The sequence below is a fragment of the Gorilla gorilla genome, chromosome 15 (genome assembly GCF_029281585.2).
Source record: "Gorilla gorilla gorilla isolate KB3781 chromosome 15, NHGRI_mGorGor1-v2.1_pri, whole genome shotgun sequence".
NCBI classification, from domain to species: domain Eukaryota; kingdom Metazoa; phylum Chordata; class Mammalia; order Primates; family Hominidae; genus Gorilla; species Gorilla gorilla.
In genome coordinates, this window is record NC_073239.2 from 80848517 (window position 1) to 80871240 (window position 22724).

General features: G+C 39.4%; 1 protein-coding gene across 11 annotated transcripts in view; it reads left to right on the forward strand.

Annotated features, from left to right (window-relative positions):
* Window positions 1–22724, forward strand: part of SYNE2 (spectrin repeat containing nuclear envelope protein 2) — a 374696-nt gene that overhangs the window by 94190 nt on the left and 257782 nt on the right. For all 11 annotated transcript variants that reach the window (XM_055362017.2, XM_063697890.1, XM_055362019.2 and 8 more), the window contains exons 7-11: window positions 3388–3569; window positions 8263–8459; window positions 15073–15173; window positions 17436–17537; window positions 21239–21376. In XM_055362017.2, the coding sequence (XP_055217992.2) occupies window positions 3388–3569; window positions 8263–8459; window positions 15073–15173; window positions 17436–17537; window positions 21239–21376 (720 nt within the window). The remainder of the gene's footprint in view (window positions 1–3387; window positions 3570–8262; window positions 8460–15072; window positions 15174–17435; window positions 17538–21238; window positions 21377–22724) is intronic.

Here is a 22724-nt window from a genome sequence, read left to right on the forward strand (position 1 = left end):
GGGAGGTTGAGACTGCAGTGAGCCATGATTGTGCTACTGCACTCTAGCCTGGGCAACAGAGCAAGACCGTGTCTCCAAAAAACATACACATACACATATATACTGGAGATACAGATACACAGACATGTACACATATACTGGAGATCATATATACATATATAATATGTATGTATATATGATCTCCAGTATATACATTATATATATTTATATATATTCTACAAAGAACTTTTGTCCAGTATATATATTATATATATACTGTAATATATCTTTTGTCCAGTATATATTATATACTGTAATATATATTATAATATATAATATATATACTATAATATAACATATATTACAGTATAACATAATATTTACTGGACAAAAGTCCTTTGTAGAATATATATATAAATTGCAAATAATTCTGACTCTGGCTTGCTTTTTCAATCTTTTAATGAAGAAGCATTCATAATTTTAATATAGTTTGAATTTATCAACTTCTTTTGTGGCTTATACTTTTATATTCCTTTCTTTTTTATTGAGACAGAATACTGCTCTGTTGCCCAGGCTGGAGTGCAGTGGCACAATCTTGACTCACTGCAATGTCTGCCTCCTGGGTTCAAGTGATTCTTCTGCCTCAGCCTCATGAGTATCTGGGGTTACAGGTGTACACCACCATGTCTAGCTAATTTTTGTGTTTTTCGTAGAGATGGGGTTTCGCCATGTTGGTCAGGCTGGTCTTGAATTCCTGACCTCAGGTAATTCACCTGCCTTGGCCTCCTCAAGTGCTGGGATTGCAGGTGTGAGCCACCATGCCTGGCCTGTTATATTCTTTAACGACCTCTTTTTACTGTGAAGGTATTCTCTTACATTATTTTCTAGAACAATTTTGTCCAATAGGATTTTCTGCAGTGATGGAACTGTTCCATAGCTACATTGTACAAAACAGTGACCACTAGCCACTTGTGCTATTAAACACTTGAGATGTGGCTAGTATGGCAGAGGAAATAAATTATTCAATTAATTTGAATTTAAATCTCACATGTGCCTAGTGGCTGTAATACTGAACAGCCCAGTTCTGAAAATGTAGTTGTTTTAAATTTTATATTTAGATCTACCGTCTTTCAAGAATGAATCGATTTTGTATGTTATGTTGAAACAATCAAAATTTACTTTTTTCATATGGCTATCCAGTTGACCCAATAGTTTATTGAAAAGCTCACCATGGCCCAGCACAGTGGCTCATGCCTGTAATCCCAGCACTTTGGGAGGCCGAGGCAGGTGGACCACCTGAGGTTGGGAGTTCGAGACCAACCTGACCAACATGGAGAAACCCCATCTCCACTAAAAATACAAAAAATTAGCCGGGCATGGTGGTGCATGCCTGTAATTCCAGCTACTCGAGAGTCTGAGGCAGGAGAATCGCTTGAACCTGGGAGGCGGAGGTTGCGGTGAGCCGACATCGTGCCATTGCACTCCAGACTGGGCAACAAGAGTGAAACTCTGTCTAAAAAAAAAAGAAAGAAAAGCTCACCATGTTCCTACTGTGCTGTAGTGTCACCTTCACACGTGAAGTCGACATGAAGTCGCCCTATATGTGAAGCTCCATTTTCAAATGACCTATTTTGTTTCATCACTTCTCTTTGCACCAGTACTATACTTTGTAATTTTGGTAACTAGATAGTAAGTCTTGATATCCGACAGTGTAAGTTGTCCAACTTATTCTTTAAGAAAGTCTTCATTATTCTTTGCTTTTTGCATTTTTATATAAATTTTATGAATAACTTGTCAGTTTTCACACGTGTGCATGCGTGCGCATACACACACAGACACACACATACTCTCTCTCTCACACACACACACACACACACACACACACACACACACACACACACACACACACACTCCTGCTGGAATTTTTATTAGGATTGCATGGCATATATGAAACATTTTAGAAAAAAATTGACATTTAAAAAATATTGCATCTTTCAATCTATGAGTATAACATTTTAATTATTCTGTTCAAAATATTTTCTAATTTTTATTACTATTTCTCATATGACCCATGGGCCATATAAAAATACATTGCTTAGGCCGGGTGCGGTGGCTCACGCCTGTAATCCCAGCATTTTGGGAGGCTGAGGCAGGCAGATCACAAGGTGAGGAGTTCGAGACCAACCTGACCGACATGGTGGAACCCTGTCTTTACTAAAAATACAAAAATTAGCTGGGAGTGGTGGCGTGCGCCTGTAATCCGAGCTACTCAGGAGGCTGAGGCAGGAGAATCACTTGAACCGGGAGGCGGAGGTTGCAGTGAGCCGAGATTGCACCACTGCCCTCCAGCCTGGGCGACAGAGCAAGACTCCATCTCAAAAAAAAAAAATTTTTATATATATATATGTAGCTTAATTTCCGAATATTTGGAGATTTTGTCTGTTATATCTTTGCTGCTGACTAGAATTTCAGTGTGGTCAGAGAGCATACTCTGAATGATTTCAGTCTTTCACAATTGCTGCAGCTTGATTTATGGTGCAGCATGGTCAGTGTCAGTAAATGTTCTGTACGCTCGTGAAAGGAATGTTGGTAGTGCTTGCCAGATCAGTGCTAATCAGATCAAGTTTGTTAATTGTGTTGTTGACATCTGTTATTATGGATTGTCTGATTCGTCTGTCGTTTGTTGAGAGAAATGTATTAAATACTTTTACGTTTATGGATTTATCTTTTAACATTTTGGGTAGATACCATATCGCCCTCCAAAAAAATTGAGCCAATTTGTACATTTACTAGCAATATAAGAATATCTAGTTTCTCATACTTTCACCATCACTGGGTATTGCCTTTACTTTTACTTTGCCTGTATAATATAGTAAAAGCTATTCTTTTGCTGTATACATTTAAATTTCTTAAATTATTAATGCAATTGTTTTTCATAGATTTAATGGCAATTTTATTTGTTTCCTCTGGACTTGTCTATCCATGTGTTTGACTTTTTTTCTATGTGTGCATTTGTTCGTAATGGATGCATTTCACTTGATCCAGTCTCTAAAGATACTCTAGACTAGGAGCTCAATTTGGTTCAGTTCGATTTATTTGACAGGTGTTAAACTACAGTGACGTGCTCCATAAGCACTTCAGGTGGATGAATTGATGAGAGACATCCCTCAATGTGGGACAGCATGCCTGGGTGAGGGTAAGGAATGACCCAAGTCATTCCTTAGGAAGCAAAAGTGCAGCCCCCATGGCAGATGCTGTTATTCAAGGATTTGCCCAGTATTCATTTCACCAGGAGTAAACTGTGACTGTCACAGGATGCTTTTTAGGTCTCTATTTTGACTGGAAATTTTGGCCCAATGCTGGTAACTTATGCTTTTATAAACGTTAAGTCTACTTTGCCTTCCTTAGATTGAGAAGCTTGCCCAGACTCTTTCTTGCAATTACAATCAGCCTTCCCTGGATGATGTGAGTGTGGTTGACTCATCTCCTGCCTCAAGTCCTCCAGCTAAGAAATGCTCTAAAGTGCAAGCAAGATGGCAGATGTCTGCAAGAAAGGCCCTTCTTTTGTGGGCTCAGGAACAATGCGCCACGTAAGTAGTTTGCTATGACCCTAAGAGACACTCAGGGCAGCTGTATCAACCAACACCACCTCACCACCCAAACACCTCCCTCACTTAACATGAAAATTCTCACTACCCCCCTTCCTCTCTGTGCTTCTTCCATACGCAGAAGCCCAAGAGCTCAGCCACATTTGGTTTCAAAGGCTGGAAGGTGGTATCACCTGGGTAAACTAACTCATCCCACCTGCTGTGTTTAGGTGGCATATTATTACATGGAAATAAAGTGGTATTTAAATGCCAGGCAAGATGGCTCACTCCTATAATCCCAGCACTTTGGGAGGCTGAGGCGGGTAGATCACTTGAGGTCAGGAGTTCGAGACCAGCCTGGCTAACATGGTGAAACCTCGTCTCTATGAAAAATACAAAAAATTAGCCTGGCGTGGTGGCATGTGCCTGTGATCCCAGCTACTTGGGAGGCTGAGGCAGGAGAATCGCTTGAACCTGGGAGGCGGAGGTTGCGGTGAGCTGAGATCACGCCATTTCACTCCAGCCTGGGCAACAAGAGCGAAACTCTTGTCACACACACACACATACAACAAAACTTATCTCTTGAATATGTATATGAGTATATTAAGAGACCTCAGAGTTTAGAAACGTAGCTCAATTAGGAAGCACAGAGACCAGACAGTATGCATTCTGAGACAGGGTCTCACTTTGTCACCCAGGCTGGAGTGCAGTGGTGTGATTGTGGCTCACTACAGCCTTGACCTCCCAGGCTCAATTGATCCTTCCACCTTAGCCTCCTGAGTAGCTGGGACTACAGGTGCACACCACCATGTCTGGCTAATTTTTGTATTTTTTGTAGAGATCGGGTTTTGCCATGTTGCCCAGGCTGGTCTCAAATTCCTGAGCTCAAGCAATTCACCTGCCTCCGTCTTCAAAAGTGCTGGGATTACAGGTGTGAGCTACCACACCAGGCTGGAGTATGCATTTTTAAAAATTGGGGATAATGAAGGAAAGTTAGTGCTCATATCTTTTTTTTTTTTTTAAACAAAGAAAAATGTTTTTTGCTCTTAGTAGACAATTTACTTTTCCATTTTAACCAGTGTCTGAGATGGAGCTTAGGAAAAATAAGGACTGTAGATTCGGAGGTCTCTCTACTAGAACAGCTGTCGAGTTCAAAAGGCATTTCTTGTCACATCATAGCATTGTTAGGTAAATAGGGTCATAAATATGTTGCTAAGCCCTTTCAAATGCAGGACTTCAGAGTAAGTCCTTCCTGCTGAAAGGCCAAGATAGAGCTGAACTTCTGCTTTCAGCCTTACTTTTCTTTTTTTTGAGAGCGAGTTTCGCTCTTGTCGCCCAGGCTGGAGTGCAGTGGCGCGATCTCAACTCACTGCAACCTGCACCTCCTGGGTTCAAGCAATTCTCCTGCCTCAGCCTCCCCTGTAGCTGGCATTACAGCTGTGCACCACCATGCCCAGCTAATTTTGTATTTTTAGTAGAGATGAGGTTTCATCAGGTTGGCCCAGGCTGGTCTCAAACTCCTGACCTCAGGTGATCTGCCCACCTCGGCCTCCCAAAGTGCTGTGATTACAGGGGTGAGCCGCTGCTCCCGGCCCAGCCTTACTTTTCTTTAATTGTCATTCGTTCTCTATATTTTATGAGAGCCATAAACATACATAACCTTATATAGAGGTTTAAAGTACATTAAATGAACTGTTTCTTGAATCTCCTAGAGATAATTTGTACTCCAGTTTTCTATATTTTAAAAATCCTAAACAGTATTTGTGAAAAGCATTATTATGTCATACTCAGATTTATTTCATTTATGCATAAATAACCTTAAAGTCCTTTCAAAGCCCCATATATTTTACAACAGTTTATCTTTTCTTCACTTCTCCCCATCTTTCTTAGTTTTCAACTGTAGAGCTTATGCTAAGCTTATGAAAATGTAGCACTTCTTCTTAAGTAATTCATCATGGGTTTATCCTAGTTTTGGCCATCATTGGTGGTATTATTAGATAACTTTTATTTCAATATCCTGTGTTTTATTATTTCAATATTTGTGTTTTATTTCAATAAGACTGTTTTGTAAGTAATATGTTGTATTTTCTCATTTGTGAAACAGATGAATCAGGCCCCGTTCTCCACATCTAAATGAGTGTAGGTTCTGCCAACCAGGAGCCTAATTCCACCCTCGAAGGTCTGGCAGCAGCGTCTTTGTGGTATTGGCTTTGGCTCATCAGTGCAGAGCTGACCTACACAGTATTAAGTACAGTGCCTGCCAGTCAGTGCAGTGCTGGTTCAACACTCAAGGTGCTGAGGTCTGGCCCTGCCCTCAGCTGCAGCCGCCATCCTTTAGTTATTATTAGGTTGGTACAAAAGTGATTGCAGTTTTTGCCATTACTTTTAATTACTTAAAAGTAATTGCATTACTTTTGCCATTGCATTACAATTTGCCATTACTTTTAATGGTAAAAGCCACAATTACTTTTGCACCCACCTAATGGTTTACCTTAGTCTTGCACACTCTAAAGTCAGAGTACCCGGATTTGAAGTGCTGGCGCCCTGTACTTTCTAACTGGTGACTTTGAACACTTAATCTCTTTGTGTTCCAATTTCTTCAGTCATAAAATGTGAATAGTAATATGTCATAGGTTGTTATATGCATAAGAATTTTTTTAAAGCATTTAGAACAGTTTCTCGATGAAGTAGATACCACAAACATATTTGTTAGACAACACAAAAATCACTGACTGCTATGTAGTTTATTACAGTCATAGTTTTAAGCTTTTTTCCCATAAGTAAACAGGAAAACCCAGGTCATCTGGAGCAGACTATTTCCTGAGTAGCTTTTATCATTTGATTCAGACCTTAAAATAGTCTCTTGAATTTTTTCATGCTTTTTATGGGATATGAAAGGACACTATAGTTGTTCTAGAATATATCCCAAGTGTTGCAGGCAGCTATACCCTTTTGCAAGACTTTCACTGATCCCTTATGAAGCACAGAATAGTGACGGAGTGATTTTTTAAAAAATATGTGTCTTAAGCCCTGGTGATATGCCAGGCATTGTTTGGGGAATGAGTCTACAGTGGTGAACAAGAAGGGCAAAGCCCTTGCTCTCAAAGGCTTGCATCCTGATGGGGAAAGCAGGAATTATCATGAAGAAATATGATAATTACAGTTGGCAAGCAGATTAGGAAGGACTTTTGTTATGGTCAAGAAGGTTGAGGGCAGGGAGAGTGTCTCCTTTAGTGCAGGTGGTAAGGCAGGGCTTTGCTGCGGAGAGACTTTAAGCTGACTCCTCAAGTGGGAGGCTTTATGAAGATCTGTGAGAAGGAGCGTCCAAGGACAGTGACTAGGAGGGCGGCTTTGAGAAACAGGAACAAGGCTGGTGTGACTGCAACTCTGTAAGAGAGGGGAGATACAAAGATGAGAGAAGCAGGCAGGGGCCAAATCATTTAGGGTCTGTGGACCAGGGTGAGAGATGTTATTCTAAATACAATGGCTAGCTAATGATGTTGATAGATAGATAGATAGATAGATAGATAGATAGATAGATAGATAGATGTAGATATTATTGTGATAAAATATACATAACCTAAAATATGCCACTTTGACCATTTTTAAGTGGACAGTTCAGTGGCTCCAACTACATTCATATGGTTGTGTAACCATCACCACTCTCTGTCACCAGAACTTTTTTCCTTTTGCGAAACTGTACCTGTTAAACTAGAACTCCCCATCATCCCCCAAACCCTGGCCTCTGGCAATGACCATTCTACTTCTCTATGAATTTGACTACTCTACATACCTCATATGAGTGGAGTCATGTGGTATTTGTCCTTTTGTGACTGGCTTATTTCACTTGGCATGGTTTTTAAGGTTCCTTCATGTTGTAGCATGTGTCAGAATTTCCCTCCTTTTTTTTTGAGGCAGTCTCATTCTGTCACCCAGGCTGGAGTGCAGTGGTGCGATTGTAGCTCACTGCAGCTTCAATCTCCCATTGTCAAGTGATCCTCCCGCCTCAGCCTCCCAAAGTGCTGGGATTGCAGGCATGAGCCAACGTCCCCAGCCAGAATTTCCCTTCTTTTTAAGGATGAATAATATTCATTGTATGTATATACCACATTTTGTTTATCCATTCATCTGTCATGATGGGTTTTAAGCAGAGGAGTGACAAGGTCTATCTATCTAGTGAGCTACTGGCCATTAATTACACACAATGTATCATTTAATTTGTCCCACTGAAAAAGAAAATCATTTCCTCTAGTTAGGGACCTTGACCTTCCCTGTATGTAGAAGTTTAAAGGCAGACTTAAGCCAACAGATTTGGTAATGAAGGGCATCAATCTTGAGTGAATATCATTATCTCCTGGAGGGCTTTTAAAGGCACAGATTTCAGGCCCACCTCCAGAGTTTGATTCAGTAGGTATGGGATTCGGCCTGAGAATTTACATTTCTAACACCTGCACCCCATGTGATACTGATGCTGCTGGCTCAGGAAACAAATTTTGAGAATCAGTGTTCTGTGGTATTTTGAGTTTCATCAAACTTGGCATTTTCCTTTAATATGGTCACAAGATAAAAAATTTTATCTAGCATGATGTATCTAATTTACTTGATTTGCCAAATTTTAATTACTATTGAATATAGTGGAGGGGGGTGTTACATTCTTTTTAATGGTATTTATCATGTTTTTGTCCTTTTATGATAGCTATGAGTCTGTCAATGTAACCGATTTTAAGTCAAGTTGGAGAAATGGGATGGCTTTTTTGGCCATCATTCATGCCTTGCGACCAGACCTAATTGACATGAAGAATGTGAAGCATAGATCCAACAAAGACAATCTGAGAGAGGCCTTCAGAATTGCAGAACAAGAATTAAAAATCCCCAGATTGCTGGAACCAGAAGGTAAAGAAGCTTCTTTGTTTTTAAAACAATCTTTAAGGCTTAGCATGAAGTTGATTTCAAAATAGTATCTATACATGAATAAACATAATGGCATTCTATTTTAGTCCTGGAGGGTTTAACTTAAACTCTTTATCGAATTTGATGCAATCAAACAATTCCTACCAATTTGTTAACTTCAGTAATTATAGGGGAAGCCACAGCTGAAAGCAAACAATGCTGTTATTGGGAATAATTTGAGCCTCTGTCTTGATTTTCTTCTATTATGTTCTGTGTTTTTTTCTTCTTGATTCTGTTATTCTATTCTAAATCTCTTTTGTAAGATGTTTCTCTGAGTCTTGAATTAAAGTTGTTTATATGTCTCTCCTTCCTCCCTCCCTCTGAGTTAAAGCTGAACCTCTGTGAGAATAGAAACTGCTGCTTTCCCGTCTGTGCCTATGTGGTTGGTCATTGATTCTGCTCAGTCGTGTTGGATTGTTAACAACAACATCCTAAGTACTGGTTAGTTTTAGAGATCATCGTCAAATTATAATTTAACTTTATAAAATTAAGATTTAAAAATTTTACTTCTTTCTCAAAAGCAGTTTACTTTGAATTGTAATGTTTCATAATGTAACCAAAGCTATTAAAAAAACATTAAGGTCATAATAGAGGTATACGGGATTAGTGAAAATTATGATGAACGAATAGGTCAAGCGCGTATGAATTCTAGTCTCAGCTCTATTACTGGGGTGTGTATACAAATGTTTAGTGACTGGCTCTCCCAAACAATGGGAAATGTACACACATTTACACTATTATAGATTTTACTGATATTAAGGAATATGTATTATTTTATAAATAATTATAACGTTTATGATACGCTTTCTTATAGATTTCATATAGCTCCAAAATGCTTCTGTTCATTTTTGCCAAACTCTGTATCCATCTGTAACTAACTTAGGGTTGTATTTGCTGAAGAAGTATAGTTCTGACATGAATGTTAGTTTAGAATTTCCTTTATGTTAATAAGTAAGTGTAATAAGAGGTATATCAGAACTTCATTTGTTCTTCAATGACATGAATGACTTCTTTGCTGAATTGAATACTAGAAGAATATTTTCTCAACTTTTTATGCTATTCGCAATGCAACTAACAGCTTTAGACAGAACATATTTTTAAGATTTACCTGCATTATTAACAATTTCTTCATCTCTTTTTTAGCAGTTAACAGAACAACAGTCAAGCCTTCATTTGCAGACTTCTGTGTGATAAATGCTACTGCTGTGACTGATTTCAAGTTACCAATGTGCAGTCACTGAACACAGAATTAGAAAAAGATGTGCAGTACCCACACCATTATATGTTGTTTCCATCATACAGATACAATAGACAGCCTCAGGAGCATATAGTTAATAGTAAAATGTAATACAATAATTGGGAAGTGATAAGTTTTGAGTATTTATTACCTATGCTTTTAATATAATTTGTGCATTTATATGATTTAATTTTTATTGATGATTTTTTCACAACCAGCTTACAAAAACTTCTGAACATTTAGCAGTCAACTCTCTTAAGCCGATGTGAGTCAGCTAGTTCCAGCACACTCACTGACCAGGTGACTGTGGATTTGTCACTTAATCTTTTTGGTTTTAAGCAGCTTTATTAAGAGATAATTCACATACCATATAATGTATCATTTAAGTATACAAATTAGTGGTTTCTAGTATACAGCCTGCCCTTCATGTCTGTGGGTTCCATATCCATGGAGTCGGCCAACACTGGATTGAAAATATTTGGAAAAAAAAAGCATTTTTCCTGAGCATGTACAGACTTTTTTCTTGTCATTATTCCCTAAACAATACATGTTACACAATTGTATAACAACTATTTACATAGCATTTACATTGTATTGGATATTAAAAGCAATCTAGAGATGAGTCCTGGAACCAATTCCCGTGGATACCAAGGAGAACTATATTCACAAAATTGTTCAGTCATCACCGCAGTTCATTTTAGAACATTTTTGTCATCCCCAAAGGAACTCCTGTGACCATTAGCAGTTACTCTCCATTTGCCCCTAACCCCCCCATGCCCCAGTACTTGCTAATTACATTTCACATAAATGGAATTATACAATATATGGTCTTTGTGACTGGCTTCTTTAACTTAGCAAAATGTCTGCAAGGTCATCCACGTTGTGGCATGTATCAATACTTCATTCCTTTTTTTTTTGGAGTCAGAGTCTTCGCTGTGTTGCCTAGCAATCTTGGCTCGCTGCAACCTCCACCTCCTGGGTTAAAGCGATTCTTGTGCCTCAGCCTCCCCAGTAGCTGGGACTACAAGTGTGCGCCACCATGCCCAGCTAATTTTTTTTTTTGAGACAGGGTCTCGCTCAGTCTCCCAAGCTGGAGTGCAGTGGTGTGATCTCGGCTCACTGCAGCTTCCATCTCCTTGGTTCAAGTAATTCTCCTGCCTCAGCCTCCTGAGTAGCTGGGTCTACTGGTGTGTGCCACTGTGCCTGGCTAATTTTTATATTTTTAGTAGAGATGGGGTTTTACTATGTTGTCCAGGCTGGTCTTGAACTCGTGGCCTCAAGTGTTTGCCCACCTCAGCCTCCCAAAATGCTGGGATTACAGACGTGAGCCACCACTCCTAGCCCCTTTTTGTATTTTTAAATAAACTTCAGCGGGGCACTGTAGCTGATGCCCCAGCACTTTGGGAGTCCAAGGTGGGCGGATCATGAGGGAAGGAGTTCAAGACCTAGCCTGGCCAATATGGTGAAACCCTATCTCTACTAAAAATACAAAATTAGCCGGGTGTGGTGGTGCATGCCTGTAATCCCAGTTACTGCCTCACCTGGCCGAGCTAGTGCTGATCAAGGTTGTCATGGTGAAGTTACTCTTTTTTTCCCCCTTCTTTCCATACTGTGCTCTTTGGAGGGAAATCACTGCATAGCTCAGACTTGGGAGAGTTATGCTCACTCTCCTTAATGGCAGATTATCTATATAAAGTATTTGAAGTTCTTCTGCCCAGGCTGAGGAAGGAGAATCGCTCGAACCCGGGAGGCAGAGGTTGCAGTGAGCGGAGATCGTGCCACTGCACTGTAGCCTGGGCAACAGTGAGACTCCATCTCAAAAAAAAAAAAAAAAAAAAAAAAAAGCCTTTCAGTTTTAGAACAATTTTAGATTTATGGAAAAATTGAGAAGATAGTGCAGTAAATTCCCATAAACCCTGCACCCAGTTTCCCCTATTAACATCTTATATTAGTATAGTACATTTGTTATAATTAATGAACCAATACGGATATGTTATTTTAAATGAAGGTAATACTTTATTCATATTTTCTTAGTGTTTACCTAATGACTTTTTTCTCTTTCAGTATCCCAGCCAGGATACCACATTATATTTAGCTGTCATATCTCCTGTGACTCCTCTTGACTGTGACGGTTTCCCAGACTTTGAAATAAATGACCTTGACAGTTTTGGAGATTACTGGTTAGGTATTTTGTAGGATGCCCCTTTATTGGAATTTACATTATGTTTTTTTCTGATGATTATACTGGGTTTTTGTGTTCTTGCAAGGAAGAACTCAGCAGTAGAATGTCATTCTCATCACATCCTTTCAAGGGTATACACTGTCAACATGATTTATTACTGTCAATGCTTACCTTGATCACCTGGCTGAGCTAGTGCTGATCAGGGTTCTCATGGTAAAGTTACTCTTTTCTCCCCCTTCTCTCCATACTGTGCTCTTTGGAGGGAAATCACTGCATAGCCCACACTTGGGAGAGTTAATGCTCACTCTCCTTGATGGCAGATTATCTATGTAAAGTATTTGAAGTTCTTCTGCACAGAGGTTTGTCTATTCTCCCCCATTTACTTATTTATTCAGTCATTTATTTCTATCAGTATGGACTTATTGATATTTTATACTCTTAGTTGTAATGCAGTACTACTTTGTTTATTTTAATGGTCAGTTTTTTTAAAAGTCCTCTTTACGCTCAAAGTTTTGTCCACTAGGAGCTCTTTCAGTTGGCTCCTATGCTCCTTTGATTTATCCCCATCAGTATGGAGTTTGCTTGTTTGTTTTTGAGCATTTTCTTACTTTCTGCCCTGACAAGATGCTGCAGACTCATCTTGTATATTTCCTGCCCCAGTCTTAGGATCAGTCATTTCTCCAAGGAGCCCTGGCTCTTTTTTTTGGAGAATGGTATTAGAAACCAAGATCTGGTGTGGTAGCTGTGCTCTTTACTACTGGTATTTAGCCTCTTTGGACTTCAGGTTTTGTTAAGAGTTGAATTAGGTTATATTTGTAAGCTCACAGCCTAATGTGAACTTAGAACTTACATGTGAGCTTACAGCCATATTCTTTTTTCTTTTCTTCTTCTTTTTTTTTTTTTTTTTGAGATGGTGTCTCTTGCTCTGTCTCCCAGGCTGGAGTGCAGCGGCTCAATCTCGGCTCACTGCAACCTTCGCCTCCTGGGTTCAAGCAATTCTCCTGCCTCAGCCTCCCGAGTAGCTGGGATTACAGGCATGTGCAACCACGCATGGCTATTTTTGTGTTTTTAGTAGAGAGGGGGTTTCGCCGTGTTGGCCAGGATGGTCTAGAACTCCTGCCCTCAGGTGATTCGCCACCTCGACCTCACAAAGTGCTAGGATTACAGGCTTAAGGTACCGTACCTGGCCTGCCTACAGCCGTATTTCTACAGTTTGGACGTTGGTCTGGCTTCATGTTGGTTGTTACTAATTCTTGTTAACTTTTTACCCTCTTTTTTTACCCCCTTCCTTTTTTACCTTCTTTTCTCCCTTTCTTTGTCTTTTGGCTTTTCTTTTTGGCTTTTCGTTGTCTTTTGTTTTTCCTTTATTTTTCCTCATGCTTTTGTTCTCATTTCCTATTTCTGATGACTGTTTTAAATACTTTTCTTATATTGTGATTCTCCAAATCTTTATTATTAGTATAAAATATTTTCTCCATTTTTGTATGTACAAATAACCAGGCAACTAATGAAATAGACACTATAGTAAAAACAAATTTCTTCCGCATAATTGCCCATAATTCATTATAAATGGCTTAAATAATAGCTCAAAAATGTGAAATGCATCATGATTATTTATGCAAACCAAATACCATAGTCATATTTGAATAAGGGAACTATTTTGACATAATATTGTTAACACATTTAATCTTCACGTGTGGCTTCGTATATAATAAGTTTTTATAAAGCGATATCTAAATAAGCCAATATCATTATTTTATATATCTCTTGGTGTTTATATCTTTTTCAGTTAAAGATAGAATAACTTAATTCTTAGAAATTCTTCCTATATTGAGACCCTACCCTCAGCTTTTTATTGCTGGCTTTTATATGCTGAACTGCCTTGAATTACATTGTTTGCAAATGGATTGGATTTATTTTCTACTTCAGGTGACTTAGAGCACTCATTGAACCTAGTAAATATGTTCACTAAAGCACGCATGGTGTGTTGTATTTGTTTATTTGTTTTTCTCCTAACCTTAAACTCCTTGAGGGGCAGATAATGTTTTAAGGCATCTGGCATCTACTAGCTGAATGAATAGAGGGTTGAAATGTAAGATCTCCAAAGGCATGGACCATACCTTATGTATCCTTGTAGCCCCTGCCTGTGACCCACATTTATTGGCTCTCTGTAAATATTTGTTGCTTTAAGTTTAACTTAATTAATAAATAAACAGTGAAGTTTTTTTTTTTTTTCAACAATCTTCATTGCTTGTTTAGGTCAAGAAACACCTACAAATTAGGTGTTCATTTTGTCTGTGACATATTGCATCCCCCCTTTTGTGATTTTATGATCTCCTTCACTTATTAGATGCCTGGAGAAGTTCTGCACTTTACAGAATTTATATGCCTGGCACAGTGTCTTGTGCCAGCTACTTGTGAGGCTGAGGTTGGAGGACTGTTTGAGGCCAGGAGTTTGAGACCAGACTGGACAACATAGACAGACCCTGTCTAAAAAAAATAAAAAATAAGATAAATAAGAATTTGTAGTCTTTAAAATTTTGTTTAATTCAGCATTTTACAAACTTATTTCACCATGGACTCTTAATGCAACACAAAGCCTGGCCTGTAGAAGGCTTTCAGTAGATTTACTTGTTCCATGAATGAATGAACAAACTCTGTGGATGTCTTAGATAAGCCTTCCGTACAATATATGCTTTTGGAGATGCTTTACTGCACACATGCCAAGACCAACGTGTCAGGAATGCATTCTAATTGCTGTATGTTCCTGCATTCCTGGAGGAATTTCTGCACTATGTGTCTAGAAAGAGGAATGCTTTATTTTCTCCTCTTCATCCTCTCTGACTACTTATGCCCTCAGACATACCCCATAGTGATACTTTATTATTAGAAAACGGAGACTGTGCACATACTAGTGCCAGGATTTAACCCAGATCTCTCTGAGTATAGATCTAAACTCTTAGCCACTGCAGTCTTGCAGCAAGGCTGAGTAAACAGAAATTGGATGGCTGGGTGACTACTTTGGTGCATTTCCAGAGCTTGTGAACCAAATGGCAGAGGCTATGGCATAGCCCATTCTTGAGTATTCATTATAGCAAATGTGTAACAGCTAATTGATAGTGTGGTGTATCTTGCAGATGTGGATGTTGTTGATCCTGATGAAAAGTGCATCATGACCTATGTGGCACAGTTTCTGCAGTATTCCAAAGATGTCCCTGGGACTGGAGAGGAGGCTCAGGTATGTTTTCATATGCATAAATCAAGCTCATTTTAGTTTTAATGCTAATGGTTTAATTTTTAAAATCAAGATACAATTTGCATACAGAACTTAAATGTACAGTTTAATGAGCATACACCCCTGTAAATCATACTTCAATCATGATGTAAAACATTTCTAGTACCCAGAGTATTCCACTGGGCACCTTTTCTATCTCTGCTCCCCACCCCAGGCAACCAGCATTCTAATTTCTTTTACTGTAGATTAGTGTTGAATGTTCTTTTTTTTTTTTTTAGGTTCAAAGGGATAATTTATTAAACTTTACTGAATTATCTGAAACAACTTTTAGATGGGCACTATATAAGACAAATGAAGTTAAGCTTTTAAAAATCTAAAGATATCAAATTTTTATTATAATATTCTATTTTTTATTTTTATTTTTGTTTATTTATTTATTTTTGAGATGGAGTCTTGCCCTGTCGCCCAGGCTGTAGTGCAGTGGCGCGATCTTGGCTTACAGCAACCTCTGTCTCCCTGTTCAAGTGATTCTCGTGCCTCAGCCTCCCAAGTAGCTGGAATTACAGGCATGTGCCACCATACCCACCTGATTTTTGTATATTTGGTAGAGACCGGGTTTCACCATGTTGGCCAGGCTGGTCTCGAACCCCTGACTTCAAGTGATCCACCCACCTCGGCCTCCCAAAGTGCTGGGATTACAGGAGTGAGCCACTGCAGCCGGCCTATCAAATTTTTGTGTATTATAATATTTATTTCTTTTATTGAGATATAATTTATATACCATAAAATTCATCTATTTAATATGTTCATTTCAATGGTTGTTAGTGTATTTACATGATCAGGCAACCCTCACCATCATCTAATTTGAGCACATTTCCAGTTTGCCTATTCTTTAGCTTCATATAAATGAAATTGTGTGATTCATATGAATGAAAGTGTTGTGTTCTATTGTTAATCCCTATTTGTTGATATACTCTTGAATTACTATTTTCTCTGCCTCCCAGGCTTAAATGATTCTCGTGCCTCAGCCTCCTGATAGCTGGAATTACAGGCATGGACCATCCTGCCTGGCTAATTTTTTGTATTTTTAGTAGAGGCAGGGTTTCACCATGTTGGCCAGGCTGGTCTCGAACTCCTGGCCTCAAGTAATCTGCCTGCCTTGGCCTCCCAAAGTGCTGGATTATAGGCGAGCCACTGTGCCCAGCCTTGAATTACTATTAGATTGCCATTTGATTATTCAGTTTTTCTCCTTTACTTTCAGTGAGTTACACAAAATATTGTGGGTAGAAACTTCATAAAAATTGCTGAGCTGAAAAGAAACTCTTATTCTGCTTCTAAGATGATAAATGAGTGCTGTGAATTTAGTAAAATGTTCGATATTACTTAAAAATGTATTTTAAACCACATGTTTGCATGCATTTTCAGACATGTTTACATGCATTTTATTTGACAAGTTGGGCCTGTGTTTTTCCAGCTGTTAAGTTTGAGGCAATAAGCCAGATTGTTGCTGACTCTGGAAGAGAGTCTCAAGCTGAGATGCAGGCTTATAATTCAGTTCACTTATTTCTGGCCTGCTGAGGAGCTATTCTTTTCTAATTAATTTTCATATTAAAAAAAAAAATGAAAGATTCAACTGTCCATGAAATTGAGTGCAAAAATATTAGAAAACTTTTGCTTAATAGGAAAAAACAAAGTAAGTGAAGGTTAAGGAAGAGTGGAAATAAGATATAACTTCTTTGTCCTATAGTAGTAAAATTGGCTTCCAAATGTAAGCAAGCAAGTTTACCACCTAAGCAAGAATCTACGGAAAAAGTAATTGTTGTTCCCATCTTAATGATAGCATAGCTAAAACCTTTGGTAGTGTTATTTTTAGGCTCTCGAAAGTGTTTGAGTTATTTTTGATGTCAGTGTTTTTGCAGGGTGTGAACATATCTTGAATTACCCCATATTTCGATTTATTGGAAGGCAGTCTTCTGAAATGCCTGCTATAAAGAAGTGATTTAGAATAATGTTCTCCAAGCCAAAATGGGGGAGGGGGTGCATTGCTTGCCCATTTCTTTAGCACATTGTCATGTTCAGATGCTAGTTTCAATCTGGTTTAAAATTTAAGGTGTTATGTGAACAAGTGAAATTACTCTCTGGCATAATGAATCATTGGTGTGTAATGATGGCATTATTTCACTGATGTTTCAAGTTGTTAATTTTTTTGTTAAAAAAACCAAGCCCGTTTAAAATATAGTTTAATTTTGTGTGTGTAAAATACAGGGAAAGGTGAAAGATGCTATGGGCTGGTTAACTCTGCAAAAGGAAAAACTACAGAAGTTGCTAAAGGATTCAGAGAATGATACCTACTTTAAAAAGTATAATGTAAGTATGATTTTAAACAGCTGTTTGTAATTTACCTTTTAAGAGTTGAGCAGTAGGTATGTTTTTAGAAAACTCTTTCAGGCTTAAGTATTTTAAATATTAAATTCACTGAAAGTTTTAAGGCTGAATTCTAGGACTGTACTTCCGAAACTTTAAGGTGCATGTGATTCACTGGGTAGTCCTGTTAAAATGCACATTCTGGTTCAGTAGTTCTGGGGCAGGGCCCGAGTTTTTGTGTTTCTAACAAGGTCTCAGGTGATGTTGATTCAGCTGGTTTTTGGAGTACTTTAAGCAGCATGGTTTTAGAGCAGGGATTGGCCCATTTTGTAAATAAAATGTTGTTGGAACAGAGCCACACTCATTTAAGTATTGCCAGTCACTACTTTCACACTATAACCCCAGAGTTGAGTAGCCGTGATAGAGACCATATGGCCTGAGATATTTACTGTCTTGCCCCTTACAGTAAGTTTTCCAATCCCTGGTTTAAAGCAGAACATGCTTTTTATTTTATTTTTATTTTTATTTTTCGAGACGGAGTTTTGCTCTCGTTGCCTAGTCTGGAGTGCAATGGCGCGATCTTGGCTCACCGCAACCGCCACCTCCCAGGTTCAAGCAATTCTCCTGCCTCAGCTTTCCGAGTAGCTGAGATTACAGGCATGTACCGCCATGCCCAGCTAATTTTGTATTTTTAGTAGAGAGAGGGTTTCTTCATGTTGGTCAGGCTGGTCTCGAACTCCTGACCTCAGGTGATTCACCTGCCTCGGCCTCCCAAAGTGCTGGGATTACAGGCGTGAGCCACAGTGCCCGGCCCCAGAACATGCTTTTTAGAATGAATATTGAATGAAAGAAAAATCAGGAATAGGGATCCTAGAATTACAATACAGGGCTCAACCGAGAGTCCTTTGGGAAATAATGACAACTGTGATTATTACCACATATTGAACATTTCTTTTTTTTTTTTTTTGAGGCGGAATCTTGCTCTGTGGCCCAGGCTAGAGTACAGTGGTGTGACCTTGGCTCACTACAACCTCTGCCTCCTGGGTTCAAGCAATTCTCATGCCTCAGTCTCCCGAGTAGCTGGGTTTACAGGCATCCGCCACCAGGCCCGGCTAATTTTTGTATTTTTAGTGGAGATGGGTTTTCACTATGTTGGCCAGGCTGGTCTTGAACTCCTGACTTCAAGTGATCCGCCCACCTCAGCCTCCTAAAGTGCTGTGATTTCAGGTGTGAGCCACCACACCTGACCATGTTGAACATTTTCTATGTAGCAGATACCTTGCTGGTTTGCATTTCACATGTTAAAATATCTTGCTGAGCTTGGTATTATCCCAGTTTTACAGATGAAGATAATAAGTGGCTTATTTAAGGTTACATGGCTACTGAAAGGGTAGACATGGGATTTGAATGGAAGTGTAGCTTTAAAGCCCTAGCAGTTTTTACGTTGTGATGCTTCTCTGGGGTAAGTAGTTATTCCCTGTACAGTCTTGAAAGAGACTTAATAGGAAACAAAGCAAAGGTTCCTCAGTCCCGTTTCTTAGAGCCCACTGTCTATACAGCACTGTGCTTCTCCCCAGTGCTTTGTCCTGAGCAAGCTGCAGATACTGTCAGGTACCCACACAGCACTTAACACCTCTAGGTCTCCATCTCCCTGTCTGTTAAGTCAGAGAGTTGGATAAGTCCAGCCTTTTCAACTGTAACATTCAGTGGGTTGTGCAACTTGCTGGCCATACTTTCCTTTTTTGCTTTGGAAGCATCAGGGAAGGAAGGGATCAAACATCTTTTTCTTCCTTTGGTCTGAACTGCATAGGCTTCTTGACCTTCTTCCCTTGGCTCTGGTCTAAGATTTTTTTCTCGACAAAGTGCTCATCATTTACTGAAAGTGTATTGTTCTCACATATGTCTTTGATTTAATAATGTATCACAGATTCGGGTTTCCTAAATAGGAAGAAGGCTTTATGAAGTCATTAATTATCAGAATTAAAGTAAATTAATTATCCTTTGACTTTCTCGTAACATTTCATTTAAAATGCTGTCGGTAATTCTGGATAATGTTTTAAGTGACATTTAAAACATGAATGCTGATCCTTGGAGTAGTTTGAGCAGCATGGTTCTAAAGCAGAGGTTGGCCCATTTTGTGAATAAAACGTTATTGGAACAGAGCCATACCTGTCAGTAGCTACTTTCACACTACAACCCCAGAGCTGAGTAGTTATCTATGGCCAGTTGTGGTGGCTCATGTCTGTAATCTCAGCACTTTGGGAGGTGAGGCACGTGGATAATTTGAGCCCGGGAGTTCAAAACCAGCCTGGACAACATGGTGAAACCTTGTATCTACAAAAAATACAAAAAAAAAAAAAAAAAATTAGCTGGACGTGGTGGTGCACTCCTGTAGTGCCAGCTGCTCGGAAGACTGAGGTGGGAGGTTCACTTGAGCCCAGGAGGCAGAGGTTGCATTGAGCCAAGATCATGCCACTGAACTTCAGCCTGGGCGATGGAGCCAGATCCTGTCTCCAAACAAAGAAAAAAAAAATCTGTGTAATCAGTAACTCCCCCCCCCCGCCCCGCCCCCCGAGACAGGATCTCTCTCTGTCTCCCAGGCTGTAGTGCAGTGGCCCGATCACAGTTCACTGCAACCTCTGCCTCCTGGGCTCAAGCCATTCTCCCACTTCCGCCTCTTGAGTAGCTGGGACTACAGGTGTGTGTCACCATGCCTAGCTAATTTTTTGTATTTTTGATCGATATGGGGTTTTGCCATGTTGCTCAGGCTAGTTTTGAACTCCTGGGCTCAAGTGATGCACCTGCCTCAGCCTCCCAAATTGCTAGGATTACAGTCATGAGCCTCAGTGCCTGGCCAGTTGATAACTCTTTTTTTTGTTTTTTTGAGACGGAGTCTCTGTCACCAGGCTGGAGTGCAGTGGCGCGATCTCGGCTCACTGCAACCTCTGCCTCCCTGGTTCAAGCGATTCTCCTGCCTCAGCCTCCCGAGTAGCTGGGACCACAGGCAGGTGCCACCACGCCCAGCTAATTTCCGTATTTTTAGTAGAGACGGGGTTTCATCATGTTGGCCAGGATGGTCTCAATCTCTTGACCTCGTGATCCACCCACCTCTGCCTCCCAAAGTGCTGGGATTAGAGGCATGAGCCACCGCGCCTGGCCTGATAACTCTTAAATACCCATATTTCACACAAATGTGAACCAAGAAAAAGCTTTACTTATTAAATATTTGAAGGCAAAGTGTTTCTCAAAGTTTATATAAAATGAATTGGGAAGAATAAGCTGAAGCTGAGTTATTCATGAACACTTTGAAAATCGCTTATATATGACTACTGCCGTCATATAATTTTCACATTCATTCATTCTTATTCTGTTGTGAGTGCGTACTTGTGGAGAACAAACAAACTCATATTTTCCATGTAGCATCATGATCTGTCCTGTAGCCCAGTGACCTTGCTGCTCCATTCCAGTATAAATCCAACAATACACAAAGCACAGAGTGAGACCTATGACATTATGCTGGTGCCCAGTTATCACAGTGCACTGAAGAAGGAAACCAGAGCAGAGAGAGGATACTGGATTCAGGGGATTTTACCTTTAAGTAAAAACTTAAATATATCCTATACCTATAGACCTCAAAATAACAGATTATATGATATAAATGGAATTAAACATTTTCAGTCTTTAAAATACTCTTCTAATTGCAGAGCCTGCTGTCCTTTATGGAGTCATTCAATGAAGAAAAAAAGTCCTTTTTGGATGTCCTGTCAATAAAACGGGATCCAGATGAGCTGGACAAGGATCATTTACAGTTGAGAGAAGCCTGGGATGGCCTCGATCACCAGGTGACTGTTTGTGTTGATTAGAAGAATATTTTCAGGCCAAAAGCAGTGGCTCACACCTGTAATCCCAGCACTTTGGGAGACCAAGGCGGGTGGATCACTTGAGGTCGGGAGTTTGATAGCAGCCTGGCCAACATGGCAAAACCCTGTCTCTACTAAAAATACAGAAGTTAGCAGGGTGTGTTGGTGAGCACCTGTAATCCCAGCTACTCGAGAGGCTGAGGCAGGAGAATCACGAACCTGGGAGGCAGAGGTTGCAGTGAGCTGGGATCGCACCACTGCTCTCCAGCCTGGGTGACAGAATGAGACTCCGTCTCAAAAAAAAAAGAACATTTTCAAAGGGCAGCTTTGTTTTTTTGGATGAGGGCTTTATTTTAAACTTCCATGAGAAATTATGTAAAAGACAAAGTAGATGCTTCATCAGAAAATGGGATTGTGTTTTTATATTTTCTCCATGGCATCATTTGGGTAGTGGTCCTCTTTTAAGTAGGGATTTTTTGCATTCCGCTTAGAGAACACACAAGCTTATCCAAGCTTGATATATTTGCTATCAATTCTTGGGTTGCCACAGTAGATTATCTATATTTTGATCGACCTGTGGCGGCTTCTCTACTATCATGTATCAATATCAGTAGATGCTTGAAAGAAGTAGGAACAAACCCACAGAGAGTAAGGATGAATTTGTGCATGTGTGTCTGAATATATCTGTATGATTTCAATCCTTTTCAATTTATTGAGACATAGTTTATGGCCCAGCATATGGTACATAACTTTGTGCACTTGAAAAGAACACATATTCTGCAGTCATTGGGTATAATATTCTATAAATGTTAACTTTTTAAAAAATTCAATTTAATTTTTAATTTTTATGGGTACATAGTAGGTGTATAGATTTATGGGGTACCTGAGATATTTTGGTACAGGCATGCAATGTGAAATAAGCACATCTTGGAGAATGGGATATCCATTCCCTCAAGCATTTATCCTTTGAGGTACAAACAATCCAGTTACACTCTTCAAGTTATTTTAAAATGTACAATTAAGTTATTATTGACTGTAGTCACCGTGTTGTGCTATCAGATAGTAGGTCTTATTTGTTCTTTCTATTTTTTTGTACCCATTAACCATTTCCATTTCCCCTTACTGCCCTTCCCAGCCTCTGGTAATCATCCTTCTACTCTCTGTCTCCATGAGTTAAACTGTTTTGATTTTTAGATTCCACAAATAAGTAAGAACATGTGATATTTGTCTTTCTGTGCCTAGCTTATTTCACTTGACATAGTGACTTCCACTTCCATCCACGTTGTTGCGAATGACAGAATCTCATTCTTTTTTTTTTTTTTTTTTTGAG